This window comes from Protopterus annectens, chromosome 4.part0, assembly GCF_019279795.1.
Source record: "Protopterus annectens isolate FY-2018-M chromosome 4.part0, PAN1.0, whole genome shotgun sequence".
Taxonomy (NCBI): domain Eukaryota; kingdom Metazoa; phylum Chordata; order Ceratodontiformes; family Protopteridae; genus Protopterus; species Protopterus annectens.
The window spans coordinates 1,990,307,753-1,990,326,558 of record NC_056733.1 but is presented as its reverse complement, the minus strand read 5'-3'; the positions used below and the strand labels follow the sequence as shown (position 1 = coordinate 1,990,326,558).

At 45.3% G+C, this 18,806-nt stretch overlaps 1 protein-coding gene across 1 annotated transcript in view; it reads right to left on the bottom strand.

The window, feature by feature from the left end:
• The window catches only part of ING5 (inhibitor of growth family member 5), a 1,231,358-nt gene that overhangs the window by 997,965 nt on the left and 214,587 nt on the right, over positions 1–18,806 (bottom strand). Inside the window, exon 2 of the mRNA XM_044069608.1 lies at positions 1,006–1,077. Within this exon, the coding sequence (XP_043925543.1) occupies positions 1,006–1,077 (72 nt within the window). The remainder of the gene's footprint in view (positions 1–1,005; positions 1,078–18,806) is intronic.

Sequence of the window (18,806 nt, the reverse complement as noted above, 5' to 3'; positions counted from 1 at the left end):
GTCAAGATCCCAAAAACATTTCCACACTATTGATCAATTTTGATGAAGCCCTACTAAAGTGATGCTGACCCACTGGAACAATAGCTGGCAATGCCCATGACCTAGGTTCAAAAATATACCACATCCACAAAGAAGGTCAGCTGGAGAAGGAAAAACAACGTGCATAAAAATGACAGCTCTTCCATCTAGAGGCAAGTTACAATATTAGCACAGTGGGTATCTTCAGCAGATACTGATAATCCTTACTTGTGGTATTTTTCTACATCAATATGTTTATGTCCAGAGAAGGGAAGCATAGCTCTCAACTGTCCAGATTTTTGCCTCCTATTTTTGGTATGTTCCTCAAAAAAAATCTGTATTTTTCTGGTAAATCGGTGAGGATTCAATTCAGTAAATAAATGGCAGACATTTGAGTTTCAGAATTCGTATCCTTCAGAAAATGCATAACACAAAACCTTTTTATTCTAGCAACTTCCTAAGTTTATAAGAGCAATATTTAAAATGTGCCCCTATTTTTGGGCCCTTGTGCCCCCCATTATTTTTGGCTTTGTCCAGATTTTTTGTGCTAGGAGGTTGAGAGGTATGAAGAGTAGATACTTGCATCACTGCATGGCACTTACTCATTGAGGGAGGATAAAATCCCTCCCTCTCTCCATCTCATGTGAGTGCCTTAGACAGTAATGAATCATAGTTACGCATCTTTAACAGTCTTCCTCTTCTAAACTACTTGTATCTGGGGATGCCATTCTTTTACCTCTTGACTTATGGAAAAGGAGTGGCTAGAACAAGGAGCAAGGTCTAGTGGCAGAATGATGGCTGCGTGGATCCAGTAGTCATGGTTAGTCTCCAGCAGGGTTATGGTCACACAGTCCTACTGAAGTAAAGGAAAACATACTAACAACACAATAAATACTGCACTCACGATATTCCAGTATTAGAGAATGCATAAAACTACTAGGGTAAACAGAATCAATAACATGAAATAGTACTTTATATACAACTAACCTTCAGTTCGCTGATCCAAATCTCTCATCAGCTGGAAATTTCTCTGCAATTCACAAGGGAGATTCTCTATGCCTGAAACAAAACAAAAGAGAAAAAGGTAAAACTTTCCAACTAAGATGAGTAATGACCCCTTCTAAGAAAGGCTCCATGTCAAAAGCCAAATATAGACGCATACAATATGAAAAAAGTACACATGCATGAGCTTGCACGCACATAAATACACACACACTACAAATAATGATTAAAAGTTCTAAACATATGGTGACACGTTTTTCAAATTCTTTTCAAAAAATATTACTGGAAAAATGCAGCTAAGAAATAGCCTGTGGCCAAGTACATTGATGAGCCTTTTCCGTGGAAGATTCTGATTCAAAGACCACATATTCGCATGGACAGCGCAGTGGTGCAGCAGTAGCGTTGTCACCTCACAGCAAGAGGCTCTCTTCGATTCACATCTGGGGTACCTTCTGTGCGGAGTCTGCATGCCCTCCCTGTGTTCGTGTGGGTTTCCTCCGGGTGCTCCGGTTTCCTCCCACGTTTCATAGACGTGTCTGGAGCATTTCTCCCCTGGCCTCCGCTGAAAATTGACTTTGTTCCAAGTCAGACTTTCCCAGTAAACAAATGTTAAATAAATAACAATATTCATGTTTATAAATGCAAAAACACTACACTCAAATACAATAAGGTTCACAGAAAATGATAACACTTCTAAGACTATTCTACAACGGTGCCAAATTTTAAAACACACCACCATTCAGTTCTGTTGACTACATTTGCAGACTGCATTAGACACAATTACCTTATAAATATCTCAGTATAAAACAAGCAATACCATCTTCTAATACACCTATATAATAAAACTTTTCGAATTTAAGTTCCATTAATTAGCCAAAGTTAATGTATAATGGTTTGTAAATGGGGATCAACAGCTGAACTAGTAGTTGAGTATTATTACCTAAAGTGCCAATTTTATAATGTACAGTGTAGAATAATGTACTACTTCTAGTAGTAACCAACTAATAATCCATTGAACAACTGCATAGCTGAAACTACAAAAGGCAAAATCTTCTTGGATGCTGCCCTCAAATAGGTGCTTTACAAGATCAGCAAGCAACCCTCATGCGCTTTACAGAAAATGCTTTTCTTTCAGTTTAATCTAGCCCCCCCCCCCTACACCAACACCCACAATGCAGCCTCTATGTACACCATTTTGACTTTCTACGAGACTCACATGATCTGCTTTCAAAATGCACATCCACAACACTTGGCCTACTACAGCAAGCACCGTCAGTGTGACCAGCCATTAACAAAAGGAGGTAGGAGCAGGCAATGAAGGAATTAGAAGACATCTGACACCTATGACAGAGGAGTACAGAACTGTTTAAGGCATTCACTGCAACCTTGAACTTCTGAGATTACACTCGGACAGCTGCGTTCTCAGACTCCGTTCTCCTTCTCAGCAAGTCAGTTCATCTTATGCAAGTCAGTTCATCTTATACCTTTTCCCTCTACACTTTAAGACTATCCTTTGTCATTACCATCAGCAAACAAATCTGGGCAGTATCCATCTCTCTCCAGTTCTTGCTTCACCACACTACAATGAAAAAAACTATAACATGGAACAAAAAACACTTTTGTTGTTTGTCTTTCGGCTTTTTCCCGGTAAGGGGTCGCCCCAGCAGAACTCCGGTACGCTAATGACTGGCAGTAGATTTTTACGAAACGCCGAGGTGCCAGCTCGATGCCCAACCTTCAACTAAGGCACACCCATTTACGCACGCATGTCTTTCGAATGCTACCCAACCGCGGGGAGGTCATGCAAACTCCACACAGAAGGCACTCCCAAGCCAAGCCGAGAATCAAACGGGAAAACCTCTTGCACTGAGGTAACAACGCTACCGCTGTACCTCTGCTTAATACAGACTTAAGGAGAAAAGGCTGACAAAACAAGAAGGCAAGACCTCTCCTGCTATCATCATCTAAACAACTACTTCTCAAATGGTGAGGACAGCATCCACTGGAAGGCTTGGGGTTCTTTTACAGGAGACCCCAAGAGCATCACAACTCTTACCTAGACCTATTAGAGGCGCTCACCATCCATCCAAATACTCTATTCATGGATGTCTTTAACTACCCTTCAACAGACTGGAAACCATACACTGCCTCAAACTCACAGGCACAATGCTTCCTGGACTTTACTAACACAAACACCCTGGACCAGATAATGTGTGCTCCATCTAGAGGATCAAATATATTGGATCTAGTACTCATTCACTAACATGGGAGACTGCCCCCCCCCCCCCCATGTCATGTCCTCATTAGTGAGGTCATATCACAAAGCTGTCTCCTTAAAAATAAAAATCAACTCAGAAAACACAACTAAACCTGTGATGTTAGAAACTATTCTGAGGCAAACTACATCCTATTAAGGAAGTTTGTCAAAATTCAAGGCTCCCCCTAACCTCAGCTATCTATGCAGAATTATTCACAGAAACCCTGCACAAACTTGTAAATGGCTGCATAGAAACTGCCATAGCTACCAGAAACGTGCCCAAAACCACCACCAAAAACAACTCCCACTTGTGGAATCCTCACCTCAACAGGGTAAAAAACTGTCTTTCGGCTTTTCCCGGTTAGGGGTCGCCACAGCGGACCTCCAGTCCGCTAATGATTGGCAGTAGATTTTTAAGTGCTGGCTTGCCGGGCCTAACGCACAACCTTCAGCGAAGGAACGCCCATTCACGCATGTCGACACAGAAGACGCTCTGAGAATCGAACATGCAACGTCTGTGAGGCGACAATGCTACCGCAGCACCACCACGCACCTCAACAGGGTATATAACAAAAAAAAAGTCACGCCAAAGTCAGAAACAGCAACTCCCATAAAGAAAAAAGCTCTTAGATTCAACTAAACAAGAAACTAAGAGATCTAATCAAGTCCAACTATGAGGCTAGGACAGCCTCTCAGGCTAAAGATGATCACAAGGCCTTTTTCAGCAACATACAGAACCTTAAAAGTAACACACAGCAGGGTGCTAAACATGTGGATTAATGGCTCTACCTTGAGACAAAGCAAATTATCTGGCTAATAAATTTAGCTCCAACTTCACCCCTCACTCCCCCCGGCTACTCAATGTGACATCCCTTCTAACACACTCCTAATATTGGCAGGAATCAGATTCTAATGGTGCTTTCTAAGGCCGAAAATTAGAAGTTATGTACCTACCATAACGTTCCATGTTAGTTGTCTTCTTCTCGCCTTCTTTCTTGCTGGATGGGTTCGGAGCCGATCCTCGGCTCAGACTCGGCCACTCTAAAAGCTCGAGAGCTAGTTTCACCGGCTTGAGGCTCCCCTATATCCCACAATGCTAGGCGGTAACTTCCTCAGATCTCATTTGAAAGCTAATACCAGCAATAAATTTCCATAAGGAACAAAGAAACTCTTCTAGGTCTGTCCTGGCTAGGGGGAAGGAGGGTGGGACGCAAGAAAGAAGGCGAGAAGAAGACAACTAACATGGAACGTTATGGTAGGTACATAACTTCTAAATGTTAAGTTGTCAATCTCGCCTTCATTCTTGCTGGATGGGACCGCGTCCCTAGCACCTTGTCCCGGGTGGCCTATCGGAACAGACTCTTGAGTACAGTGGAACCAAAGTTGGCCCGGTCTCTAGAGGCCAGGTCAAACTTATAATGAGAAATGAAGTTATGGGGAGAAGCCCAAGTAGCTGCAGAACAAATCGAATCAATAGGCAGCCTATCTTGGAAAGCTACCGAGGTGGCTAAAGCTCTAGTTGAATGAGCCCTGGGTTTGGATGGCAACCGTTGATGTCTTATTTCATACACTAGGGTAATCAACGAAGTAAGCCATCTAGAGAGAGATACTTTAGAGACTGGAAGGCCCATTCTACCTGTTGCATAAGCAACAAACAGTTGGTCAGATTTCCTGAATTGTTTGGTCCTGTCTAGATAGTACCTAAGCTGGCGGTGAATATCTAAACTGTGTAACTTTTGTTCTGACCTATTAGAATAATTTGGTAAGAACACAGGAAGCTCAATGGTTTGATTCAAATTTGCCAATGAAGCTACTTTGGGCAAAAAAGACGGGTTAGTACGCAAGGAAACCCTGTCTTTATGAAAAACTAGATAAGGGGGTCGACTACACAGAGCATGAAGTTCAGAGACTCTTCTAGCTGAGGTGATAGCTACTAAAAAGAGCGTCTTCCAGGAAAGTAATTTTATAGAACATGAAGCCGCAGGTTCAAAGGGGGGAAGAATTAAGGATGCCAGAACCAAGTTGAGATCCCATTGAGGAGGAGGATCTTTGATGGGTGGTTTCAGCAGAAAGACTCCCTTTACGAAGGCCTTGCAGAGTTTATGAGACATGATAGAGGACTCTGAGACTCCAACATGAAAGTTCGAAATTGCAGCCAATTGAACTCTAATGGTAGAAGGGGACGAACCTGCATGGAAAAGTTCGGCTAGAAAGTCTAGAACTGTTTGAATAGAAGCAGTGAAAGGATCTATGTTCTTTGACTGCGCCCAAAAGGAAAAACGTTTCCACTTGCTATGATAAATCTTCCGAGTGGAAGATTTATGAGAGGCAATCAAGATATCTCTAACTGAGTGAGATATCAAAGGAAGCCTGGCTAAGGTCGGAATTGGAGGAACCAAGCTGTGAGGTTCAGAGAGGGAAGGGAGTGGTGCAACTGACCAGACTGATGGGTCAAAAGGTCTGGAACTGGGTCCAGATGCCAAGGTTGTTCCAACAGATAACAGTGGAGAAAGGGGAACCAAATTTGTCGAGGCCAGTAAGGGGAAATGAGGATCATAGAAGCTTCCTGAGCGATGGCTTTTTGTATCAGCTGGGATATCAGTGGGAAGGGGGGGGGTAGGCATAGAGAAGTCCCCGTGGCCAAACGTGTACTAGAGTGTCTCTGCTGGGATGGCCTGGTTGGGGAAAGAGGGTGAAAAAATCATTGCACTTGCTGTTTTGGGGAGTAGCAAAATGGTCGCAGCAAGGCCTGCCCCACTTTTGAAAAACTTTCTCCAACACTGAGTTGTTCAGAGACCACTCGTGAGGCATGAGAATAGCTCTGCTCAATTTGTCCGCAATCACATTGGACTTCCCGGGAATGTGCGTTGCTAACAGAAATCGCTGAGAAGAGATCACCCATTGCCATAGTCTGAGTGCCTCTCGACATAGGGGGTAAGACCTGGTTCCACCTTGTTTGTTGATGTACCACACTACAGACATGTTGTCCGTTTGTATTGCTATAGTTCCTATGGGAAGAGAGTCTTGTAGGGCTTGCAACGCTAGGAGCACTGCTCTCATCTCTAGAATGTTTATATGCAAGTGGCACTTGAACGGCTGCCACATGCCCTGGACTGTCCTGCCCTGGAAATGCCCCCCCCCCACCCGATCAGGGAGGCATCTGTTGTCACTGTAGCAACCGGAGGGGGAGGAACAAAGGGTCTCCCTAGGAGGAGCTGAGGGGATGAGATCCACCAAGAGAGATGACTCTTGCACGATTGAGTTATCCGAATAGGATGGGACATTGGAAGGCTTTGATAAGACCATTGTGTGAAGAGCATCCATTGTAAAATCCTCATGTGGAAGCGGGCTAATGGTAGGAGAGGGATGGCCGCAGCCATAATTCCCAAGACTTTCAGGATCTGTCTGGCCTTGACTTTGTTGTTCTGTAAAAGAAGAAAGACCTGTTTGTGAATGTCTGCTATCCTCTGCTCTGTGAGTCTGGCTGACATCTTGACTGTGTCTAGATTTGCGCCTATGAAAGTAATAACACGACAAGGCGACAAGACAGACTTTTCGTAGTTTATTGAGATGCCTAGTGCCTGACATGTGCGAAAGGTGTAGTCTCTGGCGAGGAGTAAGAGATGCCTGGTGGGGGCTGTAAGGAGCCAGTCGTCTAAATAAGGAAACACCTGGAATCCTTGACGTCTCAGATGAGAAGCTACCACTGCCATGCATTTGGTGAACACTCGCCTGGCTGTAGTGAGACCAAAGGGCAGGGCTCTGAAATGAAAATGACTGGTTCCCAGCCTGAAGCGGAGAAATCTCCTGGAGCGTCGATTCATTTTGATGTGATGGTACGCATCCTGGAGATCTATAGAGCACATCCAGCTGTCCCGTTCCAAAAGGGGAAGAATGGACTGCAGCGTGACCATCCAGAACTTTGTTTTCTTGACAAACTTGTTAAAATTGCTGAGATCCAAAGAGAGCCTCACGTCCCCTGTTTTCTTTGGAACCAAAAAGAATTTGGAGTAGGTTCCGGATCCTACCTGGTCTGCTGGCACTGGTTGAATGGCTCTTTTTGCGAGCAGCTTTGAAATTTCTAATGCTGCTTGTTCCCTTTGACTGGGTGGAACGTCTGGAAGGGATTTGTTGGACAGCTTCGGAACGAAAAGAAAGGGAATTCTGTAGCCTTTGGAAATGATAGACTGTACCCACTTGTCTTGAGTTAGGGATAGCCAGGCTTTTGGGTACAGTGACAACCTTCCCCTGACTGCCTCCGAAGGTGGGCAGTCGGGTAACACCTCAGGGATGCTGAAAGGGCTTGTCGGAAAAGGATTCTCGACTACCCTGATTCTGCGGGCCCCCTCTGCCTCTGGGGCGGCGTCTACCATTGTTGTTCCCCCCTCTGCCTCTAGAGGGGAATCGACTCTGTGCGTCAGGCAAGTCTCCTTGAGATTGTTTCCGGAACCAGATCTTTCCCCCCTTCTGACCTTTGGGGTAAGGTCTAGAAGGAGTAGAAAAACGGACTCAGACGGCAGAAAGAGTTTTGCCATCAGTCTCGCACCTAGTCAAGGTTTCCTTCACTTGAGGACCAAAGAGGGATGATCCATCAAAGGGGGAATTAGTGAAGGAGCCTTAAAGGGGTCCGCAAAGTTACAAAGCCGCATCCAGGCGTGCCTACGCAAGGCTACACCTGTACCTGCTGCTCTACTCGCTCCATCAGCCGCATATGAAAGGAGGCGCATGGAAGAGTTGGTGATAGAATTAAGGGTAGCCAGCTGAGAGTTCATCCTATCCTGAAAACCCGCAGCTGTTGGGTCCTTCAGCATTTCACTCGCTTCTTTGAGTAAATCTCTCTGAAGTAGAGTAAAATGGCACAGGTAATTCAGCGATTTCATTGTAAAGGTCGCTGACGAGAACATCCGCTTCCCATACCTGTCCATCGACCTAGACTCCTTGTTAGGAGGATGAACAGGTACCGAAGGATCAGCTAGCTCCTTCTTGGTAGCTGCAGCCACCACCATAGCATCAACAGAGACGCCCTTAGTCAGAAATTCTTTGTCTTTGGGGGCCGTGATGAACTTAAATGGTCTCCTGGGGGTGGGTTCCACTGAGTCAGGAGCCGCCCAAGCCTTCTTCGCCACCACTTGCATAAGGGGGTCAAAGGGAGGGGACACCCAGGAGGTGGAAGGGCGAGAGCCAAAGGCCTCAAGGTACACTGATTCATCCTCTGAAGGGTTGAGGGCTGGCCAATTCCCGCTCTGTTTTAAGATTTCAAGGATGTCTGCAAAGGAGACATCTTCAGAGGGGGAACGAGAGGAACCTTCAGAATCTTCTAAATCAGTGTCAGAGGTGACAGACTCAGGGGAGTCAATGTGCTTCCTCTTACACTGCCTCTTCCTAGGGGGCTCTCCTACAGGATCAGGAGAGGCCTCGGAAGAGGAGGAGATCCCCACAGGGGAAACTTGAGGAGCTGGCTCTCTACGGTCGGGGACAAGAGAGTGAGTAGAAATCACCGGAGGCACCATAGAGGGAAGGGCAGAATGAGCCGACTGTGGATTAGAACCAGGTTCTAACACACTCCTCATGACCTCAAAGACACCACTGTCAGGCAGAGCCGGAGGTCTCCATTCCGAAAAACTGAAAACCTCCCCCGGCACCGACAGTGATGGCTCCGAGGCCGATGTCGGAGCCGAACTCACCAGCGCCGAAGCACCGAGAGGGAGAGCTGGCTCTCTACGGTCGGGGACAAGAGAGTGAGTAGAAATCACCGGAGGCACCATAGAGGGAAGGGCAGAATGAGCCGACTGTGGATTAGAACCAGGTTCTAACACACTCCTCATGACCTCAAAGACACCACTGTCAGGCAGAGCCGGAGGTCTCCATTCCGAAAAACTGAAAACCTCCCCCGGCACCGACAGTGATGGCTCCGAGGCCGATGTCGGAGCCGAACTCACCAGCGCCGAAGCACCGAGAGGGAGAGCGGGGTCGGACAAGGGTCCGATGCCACTCGCCCCCTCGGAGCAGACGAGGAAGTCCGGCGCCGAGATTCTTCCAAGGAAAAAATCGGAGCCGACAATGGAACCGAAGACAAGGGTATCTGTTCCAACGCCACCACAGTCTCGGGTCCGAACCACCCCGGCTCTGAACTCAGAGTCAGAGGAGGAATATTTTGAGTGGTGGGGATAGTCTTCGACTGTTGAGTCAGACTTTGAAGCATTTGGGCTAATGCCTCGGACTCAAGAAGTCGACTCACTACTCTCTGAAGGCCGTGGTCCGATAACCTGGAAGACCTAGAAGAGTGGGATCTATGGCTCCGTTCAGACAGCAAAGGTGATGCTGGAGCCGAATGAACGGAGCCAATAGATGGGGAACGGGACCTCTTCTTAGTTGTCGGCTCTGACAACTTTATCGGAGCCGACTCGGTTATGTCTTCCTCGGCTCCGGCCGGAGCCGAGGACAGTGTAGGTAACATGCATTCGAGATTCATCGGCTCCGGACGGAGCCGATGTTCGAATAGACTTAGAGCCCCCAGAAGTCGGCTCAGAGGCTGGAGCCAAAGGTCTGGAGGACTTAGAGGGTCTCCCCGATGACTGAGTGGAGGGACCCTCAGGCTTTAATAAGCCTCTGAGAATTAATTTATTTTTTCGCTCCTGCAGGACTCTAGGGCTGAAGCCATGGCAAACAGCACACGAGTCCTGCAGGTGCAAAGGTCCCAGGCAGTAAACACAAGAAGTGTGACCGTCTGTCAGAGACATCTTCTGACAGCACGAGTCACACTTCTTGAAGCCTGAGACCTTTGATTCTTTGGACATATCCAAAGAGAAGAATAAAGTGTAATCACAAACACACACACACACACACACACACACACACACACACACACACACACCGATTACACTTTTAAAAATAATAAACTTTAAATTATAACTTACAAAGTTTAAACTAAAAATTTCCCTACGAAAACACAGACACTCCAACTACCAAGGGGGGAGGAGTGGGCCTAAAGCCCAAGGGAAAGGTTAGATAATTTAGGATAGGAAGGCTAATGAAAAATTAACTAAAAGGGATAAAAGTATATGAAAGGGAACTAATTTAAAGGGGTTTTCTGACTGACTAAACTGTCAAAAATTTTAAACTAACCTGAGCCGGTTGAAAAAAGCACCTTGATCGCGTAGCGGCAAACGAGATCTGGGGAAGTTACCGCCTAGCATTGTGGGATATAGGGGAGCCTCGAGCCGGTGAAACTAGCTCTCGAGCTCCAAGTTTGTTAAGGGAAGGTTATGCCTACTTAACCTGGTTAATTTCTGTGACAAGGCTACCAAGGTAATGCATGAGAATAAAACAGTGCATACTGCATACCCTGAATTGGCCAAGGCACTGAATACAATCCCTCACTCAGGTATTGTTGACAAACTCTCCAAGCTAGGCAAAAATCCCTTCATAACTCGCTGGACTGCTGGCTGGCTCACAGATAGAAAGTACAGTTGTGTACACTTACCATAAATGTAGATGTTAGAGTGTCTTCACTGTTGCAGTCATCACTGTAGGGTTCTTCCTGCTGGCAGGCAGCCCTCGGTCGGCCAGAATCCCAAAGTTTGGGTCCGGCGTCGGCTGTGTACTCACCCTCCCTGACGTCAGTGCGCAAGGGATACAAAGCTCCCAGCCGACTCCATGTTCTCCAGTTTTTCTTGTCCCAGATGTCAGGTGCCCAAAAGTAAAGGCTAAAAGTAAAACGAAAATGTAACATACAACAAACCCCAATACCCTGTAGCAAATACACCTCAGAAGAAGGGTGAAGCAGGGAACCACACCAATAAAAGTATAAGAGGGGACAGGAGAGTGGGTAACCCAGACTGCAACAGTGAAGACACTCGAACATCTACATTTATGGTAAGTGTACACAACTGTACTATGTTCATCATGTTTCACTGTTGCAGTCATCACTGTAGGGTTGAATCCCAAAGCTGAGATAAAGGGTGGTGGTTATTGAGTAGAAGGGGTGGCTAGAAGGCCTTGCAAGACTGCAGAAGCAAAGCCTGCCCTAGACTTAGAATAAAGAGGGACATTATAGTGCTTAGAGAAAGTATGCACTGAACTCCAAGTTGCAGCTTCCAAAATACCTTTGGTAGGGACTCCCCTGAGAAAGGCAGCTGAAGTAGCAGCAGCTCTAGTAGAGTGAGTCCTAATTTTTCCTGGGATTTGCTTTCCATGATGAGAGTAACAAAATCTGATTCCATGAGCAATCCATTTAGAAATGGTCCGTTTTGAAATAGCTTTGTCTTGGGAATTTGCTGCATAAGAAACAAACAGTTGTTCTGTTTTCCTGATATCCTTGGTTCTATCCAGGTAAAAGCGAAGTTGCCTGTGCATGTCCAAAGAATGCAAGATCCTTTCCCCCTTATTTTGTAGATTAGGGAAAAAAGTTGGCAGATGAACAGTTTGGTTTAAAGCCACTTTAGAAACTACTTTAGGCATGAAAGTAGGGTTAGTCCTCAAAGAAACCCTGTCTTAATGAAAAATAATGTAAGGTTCCACAGCCATGAGCGCTTGTAACTCCGAGACTCTCCTGGCTGAAGTTAAAGCCAGTAGGATAACAGTCTTCCATAATAAATACTTTATATCAGATGTGGCAGCAGGCTCAAAAGGAGACAGAGTAAGTTTTTCCAGGACATAACTGAGGTCCCAGGCAGGAATGGGTGGAGTCCTAGGGGGCCTTAAATTCTTTGCTCCTATGAGATATTGTTTCAGAAGTGGATGTGAAAAAATTGGTGGATCTGTATTATAATGTGCAGAGATAGCTGAGGCATGTATTTTTATGGAGGAAAAAGATTAACCCTTATGCAACATATCTGTTAGGTAATGTAAAATCAATGGAATATTTGGAATGTGAGGATCTGATTCCTGAGCATGCATCCAGGTGCAAAATCTCTTCCATTTACCTGCCTTCTGGCTTCTAAGATAACATCCATGACCTGTTTGGAAAGGGTAGGATTAATTATAGACCCTGAATACGCCAGGCTGACAGTTTTGATATGAGAGTGCAGGACCTGGCCCTAATGTTGAGACAAAAGATTTGGAATCTGAGGTAGAATCCAAAGAGGTTCCTGGGATAGATTTATCAGTGTTGAGTACCAAAATTGTTGAGGCCAATTCTGGGCTAGCAAGATCAGCTTTGGTTTGTCCTGTTTTATTTTTAATAACACCCTTGATAGAAGAGGTAGTGGTGGAAAGGCATACCCAGAGAGGTTCCTCCAACTGAATGAGAGAGCATCCACTTTCCATGCTAGCTTGTGATATGTCCTTGTGCAAAAAGTCTGTAACTGGTAGTTGTGGGGAGATGCAAATAGATCTATGTCCGGGCAGCCCCAGGCATCTGTAATCATCTTGAATATTTGGGTGTCTAGCATCCACTCGTGTGGGTCTGACAGGTTCCTGCTCAGGCTGTCTGCCAGAGTGTTTTGTTTCCCTGGCAGGAATTGAGCTTGTAGATCCACTTTGCAAGCTAGTGCTGTGTTCCATAGAGTCATGGCTAGTCTGCAAATGGGGTAGGAGTGTGAACCCCCTTGCTTGTTTATGTACCACATAACTGTGGTGTTGTCTGTCCGTATCAGTAGCTGCCCTGGCTGTAAAAGATCCCTGAAAGCCAAGAGGGCATTCTGCACAGCTAACATCTCTTAAATTGATATGTAGATGCTTCTGATCCTCTGTCCAAAAACCTTGCAGGCCTTTCCCCTGCAAGTTGGGCTCCCCATGCATAATCCGAGACGTCCGTGGTTATCACTTGGTAGGCTGGAGGTAGACTGAAGGCTTTCCCTTTGTTTTAAAGGCATGCCGTGGCCCACCAATGGAACTCCTTTTGCAGGCAAGGCAAGACAGCAATCACTGTTTCCAGACTGTGACAATGCTGGGACCATACGCTTTTTAGGTACCATTGTATCTTCCTCCTATGCAGTCTTGCATATGGCATGAGTAGGATGCAGGAAGCCATGTAACCCAAAGCCTGCAGGAATTTCCTTGCAGTTAGCGGAGACCTTAACGCCAGGCTTTTGAAAACTGAAGCCAGCTGTAGTTGTTTTTCTGGTGTCAGGAATGCCATCTGGGTTGTTGTGTTTAAAAGAGCACCCAGGAAAGTTATGTGTTGAGTGGGTGCCAAATTTGACTTTTTTACGTTCACAGTGAATCCCAGGTACTGGAGTAGATTCTGAACAAATTCCAGGTGCTGGAGTAAAATGTCCTTGCTGTCTGCTTGAATAAGCAGTCGTCCAGATAAGGGTAAATTTGAATTCCCTTGAGTCTGCAGTAAGCTACTACTGGCGCCAGGCACTTGGTAAAGACCCTGGGCGCAGTAGACAAGCCAAAGGGCAGCGCAGAGAATTGGTAATGTTTCGAGCCTGCCTTGAACCTGAGGTATCTTCTGCACTCCTGTCTGATAGGAATGTGTAGGTAAGCCTCCTTTAAGTCCAATGTCACTATCCATGCATTTTTGCTCAGCATTGGCAGGAGCTGCTGCAGAGTAAGCATCTTGAACTTTGGTATCTCCAGGAAAGTATTTAAGACCGACAGATCCAGGATGGGTCTCCAAGTATTTTGCTTTCTGGGAAGTAGAAAGAGTCTTGAATAAAAGCCTTGTCCCGTCTCTGAATTTGGAACCAGTTCTATGGCCTTCATAGCCATGAGGGACCTCACCTGTTTTAATGCCTCTGCCCATTGAGATTTTGGTAGGTCTGGCCATCCATTTGGTTTTGGTAAGGTGTGAAAGTGGAATTTGTAACCTCTTAAAACTACATCCAGAACCCACTTGTCTTGGGTTATTTAAGTCCAATTTCGGTGAAAAAGAGAAAGTTTTCCTCCCAGAGGAGCTTCCAGGAGAGAGGTTCCTGGAGCCATGCAGGGGGAGTCATTGAGCTCGTTTCCTATAAGGTTAAGACCTATCTCCTCCCACCTCTGGGGGTGGAAGCACTCCACTGCCTAGGTCTATAAGAGGTCTGTGCTTGGGCCCTCCCTCTGGGGCGCCTACATCTACCCCTCTGAGGCCTGTCCACGCTGGGAAAGGACCAATTTCTGCTAAATCTAGGAGGCTGAACTTGTAAGAAATCCTTAATCGTTTGCATGGATTTTGCCTTATCCTCCATTTTCTTTATAACCTCTTCAACCTTAGACCCAAACAAAACATTATGTTGAACAGGAGCATCCAGTAATTTTGCTTTTACTTGATCAGGCAAATTTTGTTCCTTTAACCAAGCATGCCTTCTAATGACCGTGCCAGTGGCAGAGGCCCTGGAAGAGGCCTCCAAAGCATCAAAACCACAGTGTAAGGTATGTTTCCCCACCTGTTCAGTAGCATGCATCAAATCTTGTAATTCCTTATTGTCTGCACATGCAGAAATGGTACACAGTTTTTGTTTCATAACAGACAAAAGGTACTGCTGATATTTCAACATATGAAATTGACAATTTAAAGCCCTAATAGATAAAGTAGCAGAAGTGTACACTTTTTTGCCCTATCTCTCCAAAGCTCTAGAATCCTTATCTGACAGAATAGGGTGGCGGCCTTAACACCCTTAGGACCCTGAAAAATGGTTTCTGGATCAGCAGTAGGATTTTTAAAGAGAAACTGGTGGGAGTCAGGGACCATCAGGCTTAGCAGGGGCCGGAGGAAAGGAGTCAGGGGTTAAATTAGACTCAGAAAAGACATCATCCACAATATCCAAAATAGGAGGAATAACCAGGGGTCTGTGTTGGGGAAGAAGAAGGAAATCCCTAAGCCTTCTCTTAGATACAGAATACTCCTGTCCTTCCCAGTGAAAATGTTCCCTCATGTCATGTAAAGTTTCCCCAAAAGAATAATCTTCAGGAGGAGAAACTGAAGGAATGGATTCCTCAGTATCAGAATCCTCATAAGGAGGGAAAGTATAATCCTCTTCAGAGGAAGACACTGAAGAGATAGATACCTGATCAGAGGATTCATAATCCAATTCTTGTCTTGGCCTTTTGTCTGGAGGGGGATGGGAACCCCTAATCGTAGTTAGCAAGTCCTCCACCATTTTAAGCATTTGTTTTTGAGATTTAGGTCCCGGATCAGAGGAGGCCTGGGCTTGAGTCTTTGTTTTAGAAGGAGTCCTTGTCTTTGCTTTTGCCTTTGCCTTAACCTGAAGCTGCGTAGGCCTGAAAACCCCCTCGGAAGCCGGTACCTGCACAGCAGCTCCGGACCCATCCAAGGGAGCATTATCCGAAGGTCCTGCACCCGGAGTATCTGAAGGCCTAGTTGGCTCCTTGTGGGAGTCCGTTTCGGCAAGCGGTTCTGTAATGGGCGAAGACAGGGGCTGCGAAAGCGCCTCACTGACGACGGCCGAACCGGCAGCTGGCTGTGATAGTAAACTGTCTGATTTGGACCTCAGAGGCCTATCCTTATCCTTGCGCCTTTTATGAACTCCGGTAGTCGGAAGCGTGTCCGACAACATGTTATAATTAAATCGCCCCCCAAAGTAATGAAAGGCGAAATCGTATCTCCGTTTAATAGTACGTTGATTAAATCTAGCACAAAACCGACAACTACCTATGTCGTGGTCAGGGCCTAGACAAGGAATACAGTAAGAGTGAAAATCCTTATGAGGTATTTGCTTCCCACATGAAATACAATTATTAACTTTTTCTGACATCAGTCTGGAGCAAGAAAAAAGTTTCCCCAAAGGGGTACTTAGCTTTGAAAAAGAAGAATGTTTTCAGTATGAAGCACCAAAAATAACAGGAGTCAGCCGACCGGCACTTGTGAACTGCTTCCACCGCGCGGCAAGAAAGACTGGAGAACATGGCGTCGGCTGGGAGCTTTGTACTCCTGGCGCACTGACGTCAGGGAGGGTGAGTACACAGCCGACGCCGGACCCAGACTTTGGGATTCTGGCCGACCGAGGGCTGGCAAGAAGAACCCTACAGTGATGACTGCAACAGTGAAACACGATGAACATCCAAAGTAGTAAGGATTGGTGATACCACCTCCACCAGGAGGCTGGTCACCAGAAGGGTACATCAGGAATCCATGCTGGGCCCCCTCCTGTTTGGCATCTACTGCCTGGAAGTTGAGGCTAATGTCAAAGGCCTTTGGCTCAAAGTTTACAGAGGGCTGTAAATTGGGAGCCATCACAGATTCCCTCCATAACACCAACATTTTGCAAAAGGGTCTGACACAGACAAATGACTGGTGTCAAAGCCATTGTTTAAAACTAAATTCCAAGAAACACATTATAATTCCCTCTGGGAAACTGTCCACCCAAATTAATTACTCCATTGAGAAAACATCCTTAAGAATCCACCCAGAAGTCAGGGATCTGGGAACATATGTAGACAATAATCTGGCCTTTGACCATCATGTGGCAAAACTAAGAACATTTTCTGTGTCGCCCAACTTATAGGCAAAGGTATGGCATCAACCTCCAAGGAAGTTATAACACCACTTTACTCAGCCCTTATCAGACCCATCATGGAGTACAACACCCCTTTGGCATGTACCTAATCAGACAATTGCAACAGTTACAAGACCCACACAAGGTTCCTCACCAGGAGAATCCACAGCATGAATACCCTTGTCCTAAACAGATCGCATAAAGGCCCAATCGCTGTACTCAGTGTGCTACAGGTTGCGAGTCAAGCTATGCTTGGCTTATGAGGCACCCTCAGATCTAGCCCTGATGGATATTTTGGACTTCTGCAAAACAAACAGCACTAGAAATACAAGATCCTAAGAATCTGAACTTCACTTTTGACATAAACAGAACATATTGGATGAAGAGATATGTGACACAAAGGAACCCCATGTTATGGAATAGGTTCCCCATCCATGCGACTCACAGTTCATCCCTAACCCTATTCAAATAAAACCTTGACCAATGGATGGAAAAATTGCAGATTCACACCATGTCTGGCTCCTATGTCTGTGATGGGCAGAGGCTGTCAGTAACACACACACACACACACACACACACACACACACACACACACACACGGTACTCAGGGACAAACTGGGTTGGGGTGCACAGCTAGACATATAAAATTCCTAGTGTTCATTAGCCTAGTAACAACCTATGGACCTAAGTTTGGTATATTTAGAATGTGAACTATCCAGTATTAATGTTATGAGGGATCAGGCAAAAGGCAGAAGGAAAGCAGTAAATGAATTTGCGTAGCTGACTCTAAAACCCACAGTACAAGACTTCCACGCTAAAAAAAAAAATCTTGATTATTTCAATAGTGACAACATTTGCTTCTGTACGTCTGGAGAGTGGAAGTGGAGGTGCTTACTCTGCTTCTATGCAATGCAGCATGAGCCTTGTTTAGGGAGATTCAAAGTCCTTTTTGATACCTAACAGAAGCTCACTATAAGACTCTGAGAACCATTATCTAAAGAATGCAAGGTTATAATTACATACACAAATATCTTCCTATGAGACAATATTGCAGTAAGTTTCTACACAGAGGTCATAATGCCACAAAGGATCCCCCTAACAAGACCCATGTGGTAGAACTAAAGAAGGGTACTAATGATGATAGCCCTGAAAGTATGCCCCATGTTTCTGTGGAGAAGAAGCCGCAATGATTTATTAAGACGTGTTTACTGTACTATGCAGCAGGGCTCTTTTTAGCCAATGTTTCACTTGAGGAAGGGAGCCTTACTTTCACTATGATTAACTGCATTATGTTAACATATGCATAGACAGTATAATTATGTATTTTTTTTTTCACTAAGAGAATTTTACAGTGTACTAAAAACACTACCTGCTGCGGTGGTGGTGCTGCAGTAGCGTTGTTGCCTCACAGTTAGACGTTGCCCGTTCGATTCTCAGAGCGTCTTCTGTGTGGCGACATGCGTGAATGGGCGTTCCTTCGTTGAAGGTTGTGCGTTAGGCCCGGCAAGCCAGCACGTAAAAATCTACTGCCAATCATTAGCGGACCGGAGTTCCACTGTGGCGACCCCTAACCAGGAAAAGCCGAAAGACACAAACAAACTAAAAACACTATCTGTGCAATGAACTGAAGTATATAAAAAGTTGGTACATTTACAGAATGGCTCAACTTTATGAAGTCAAAATTTAATTACAGTGACTTTAGAACTTCTAATATGCTTTATGAAAGCTCTATCATCATTTCGACGGCTGATAAGACTAGAAAGTATGAACCATATAAGCTCCCAATGTAAAAAAAATGTTTTAGTCACTGTTCATAATAAAAGTTTTACATTTCTTACCATCTTAGCAAATCAGATTTGTACCGTTTGTAGTTCAATTAAATGAGGCTTTTTTTGTGTGTGTGTGTGTGTGTGTGGGGGGGGGGGTAACAACCTTGAGTCTTGGAGGTGTTTTTATCACTCTTGGGAAGAAATTCTTGTCAACTACTTCTCAAACACAACTTTGTTATGACCAGAGACCCAATAATAATAATCCTTAGTTACTAGTTTGCTTATAATTTCATGCTTTTCTAGCAACACTTGTCTAGAAAGGATTATGCCCCAGTTTCATGCAACTTAACCCATCGCTTGTATACTTCAAAAACG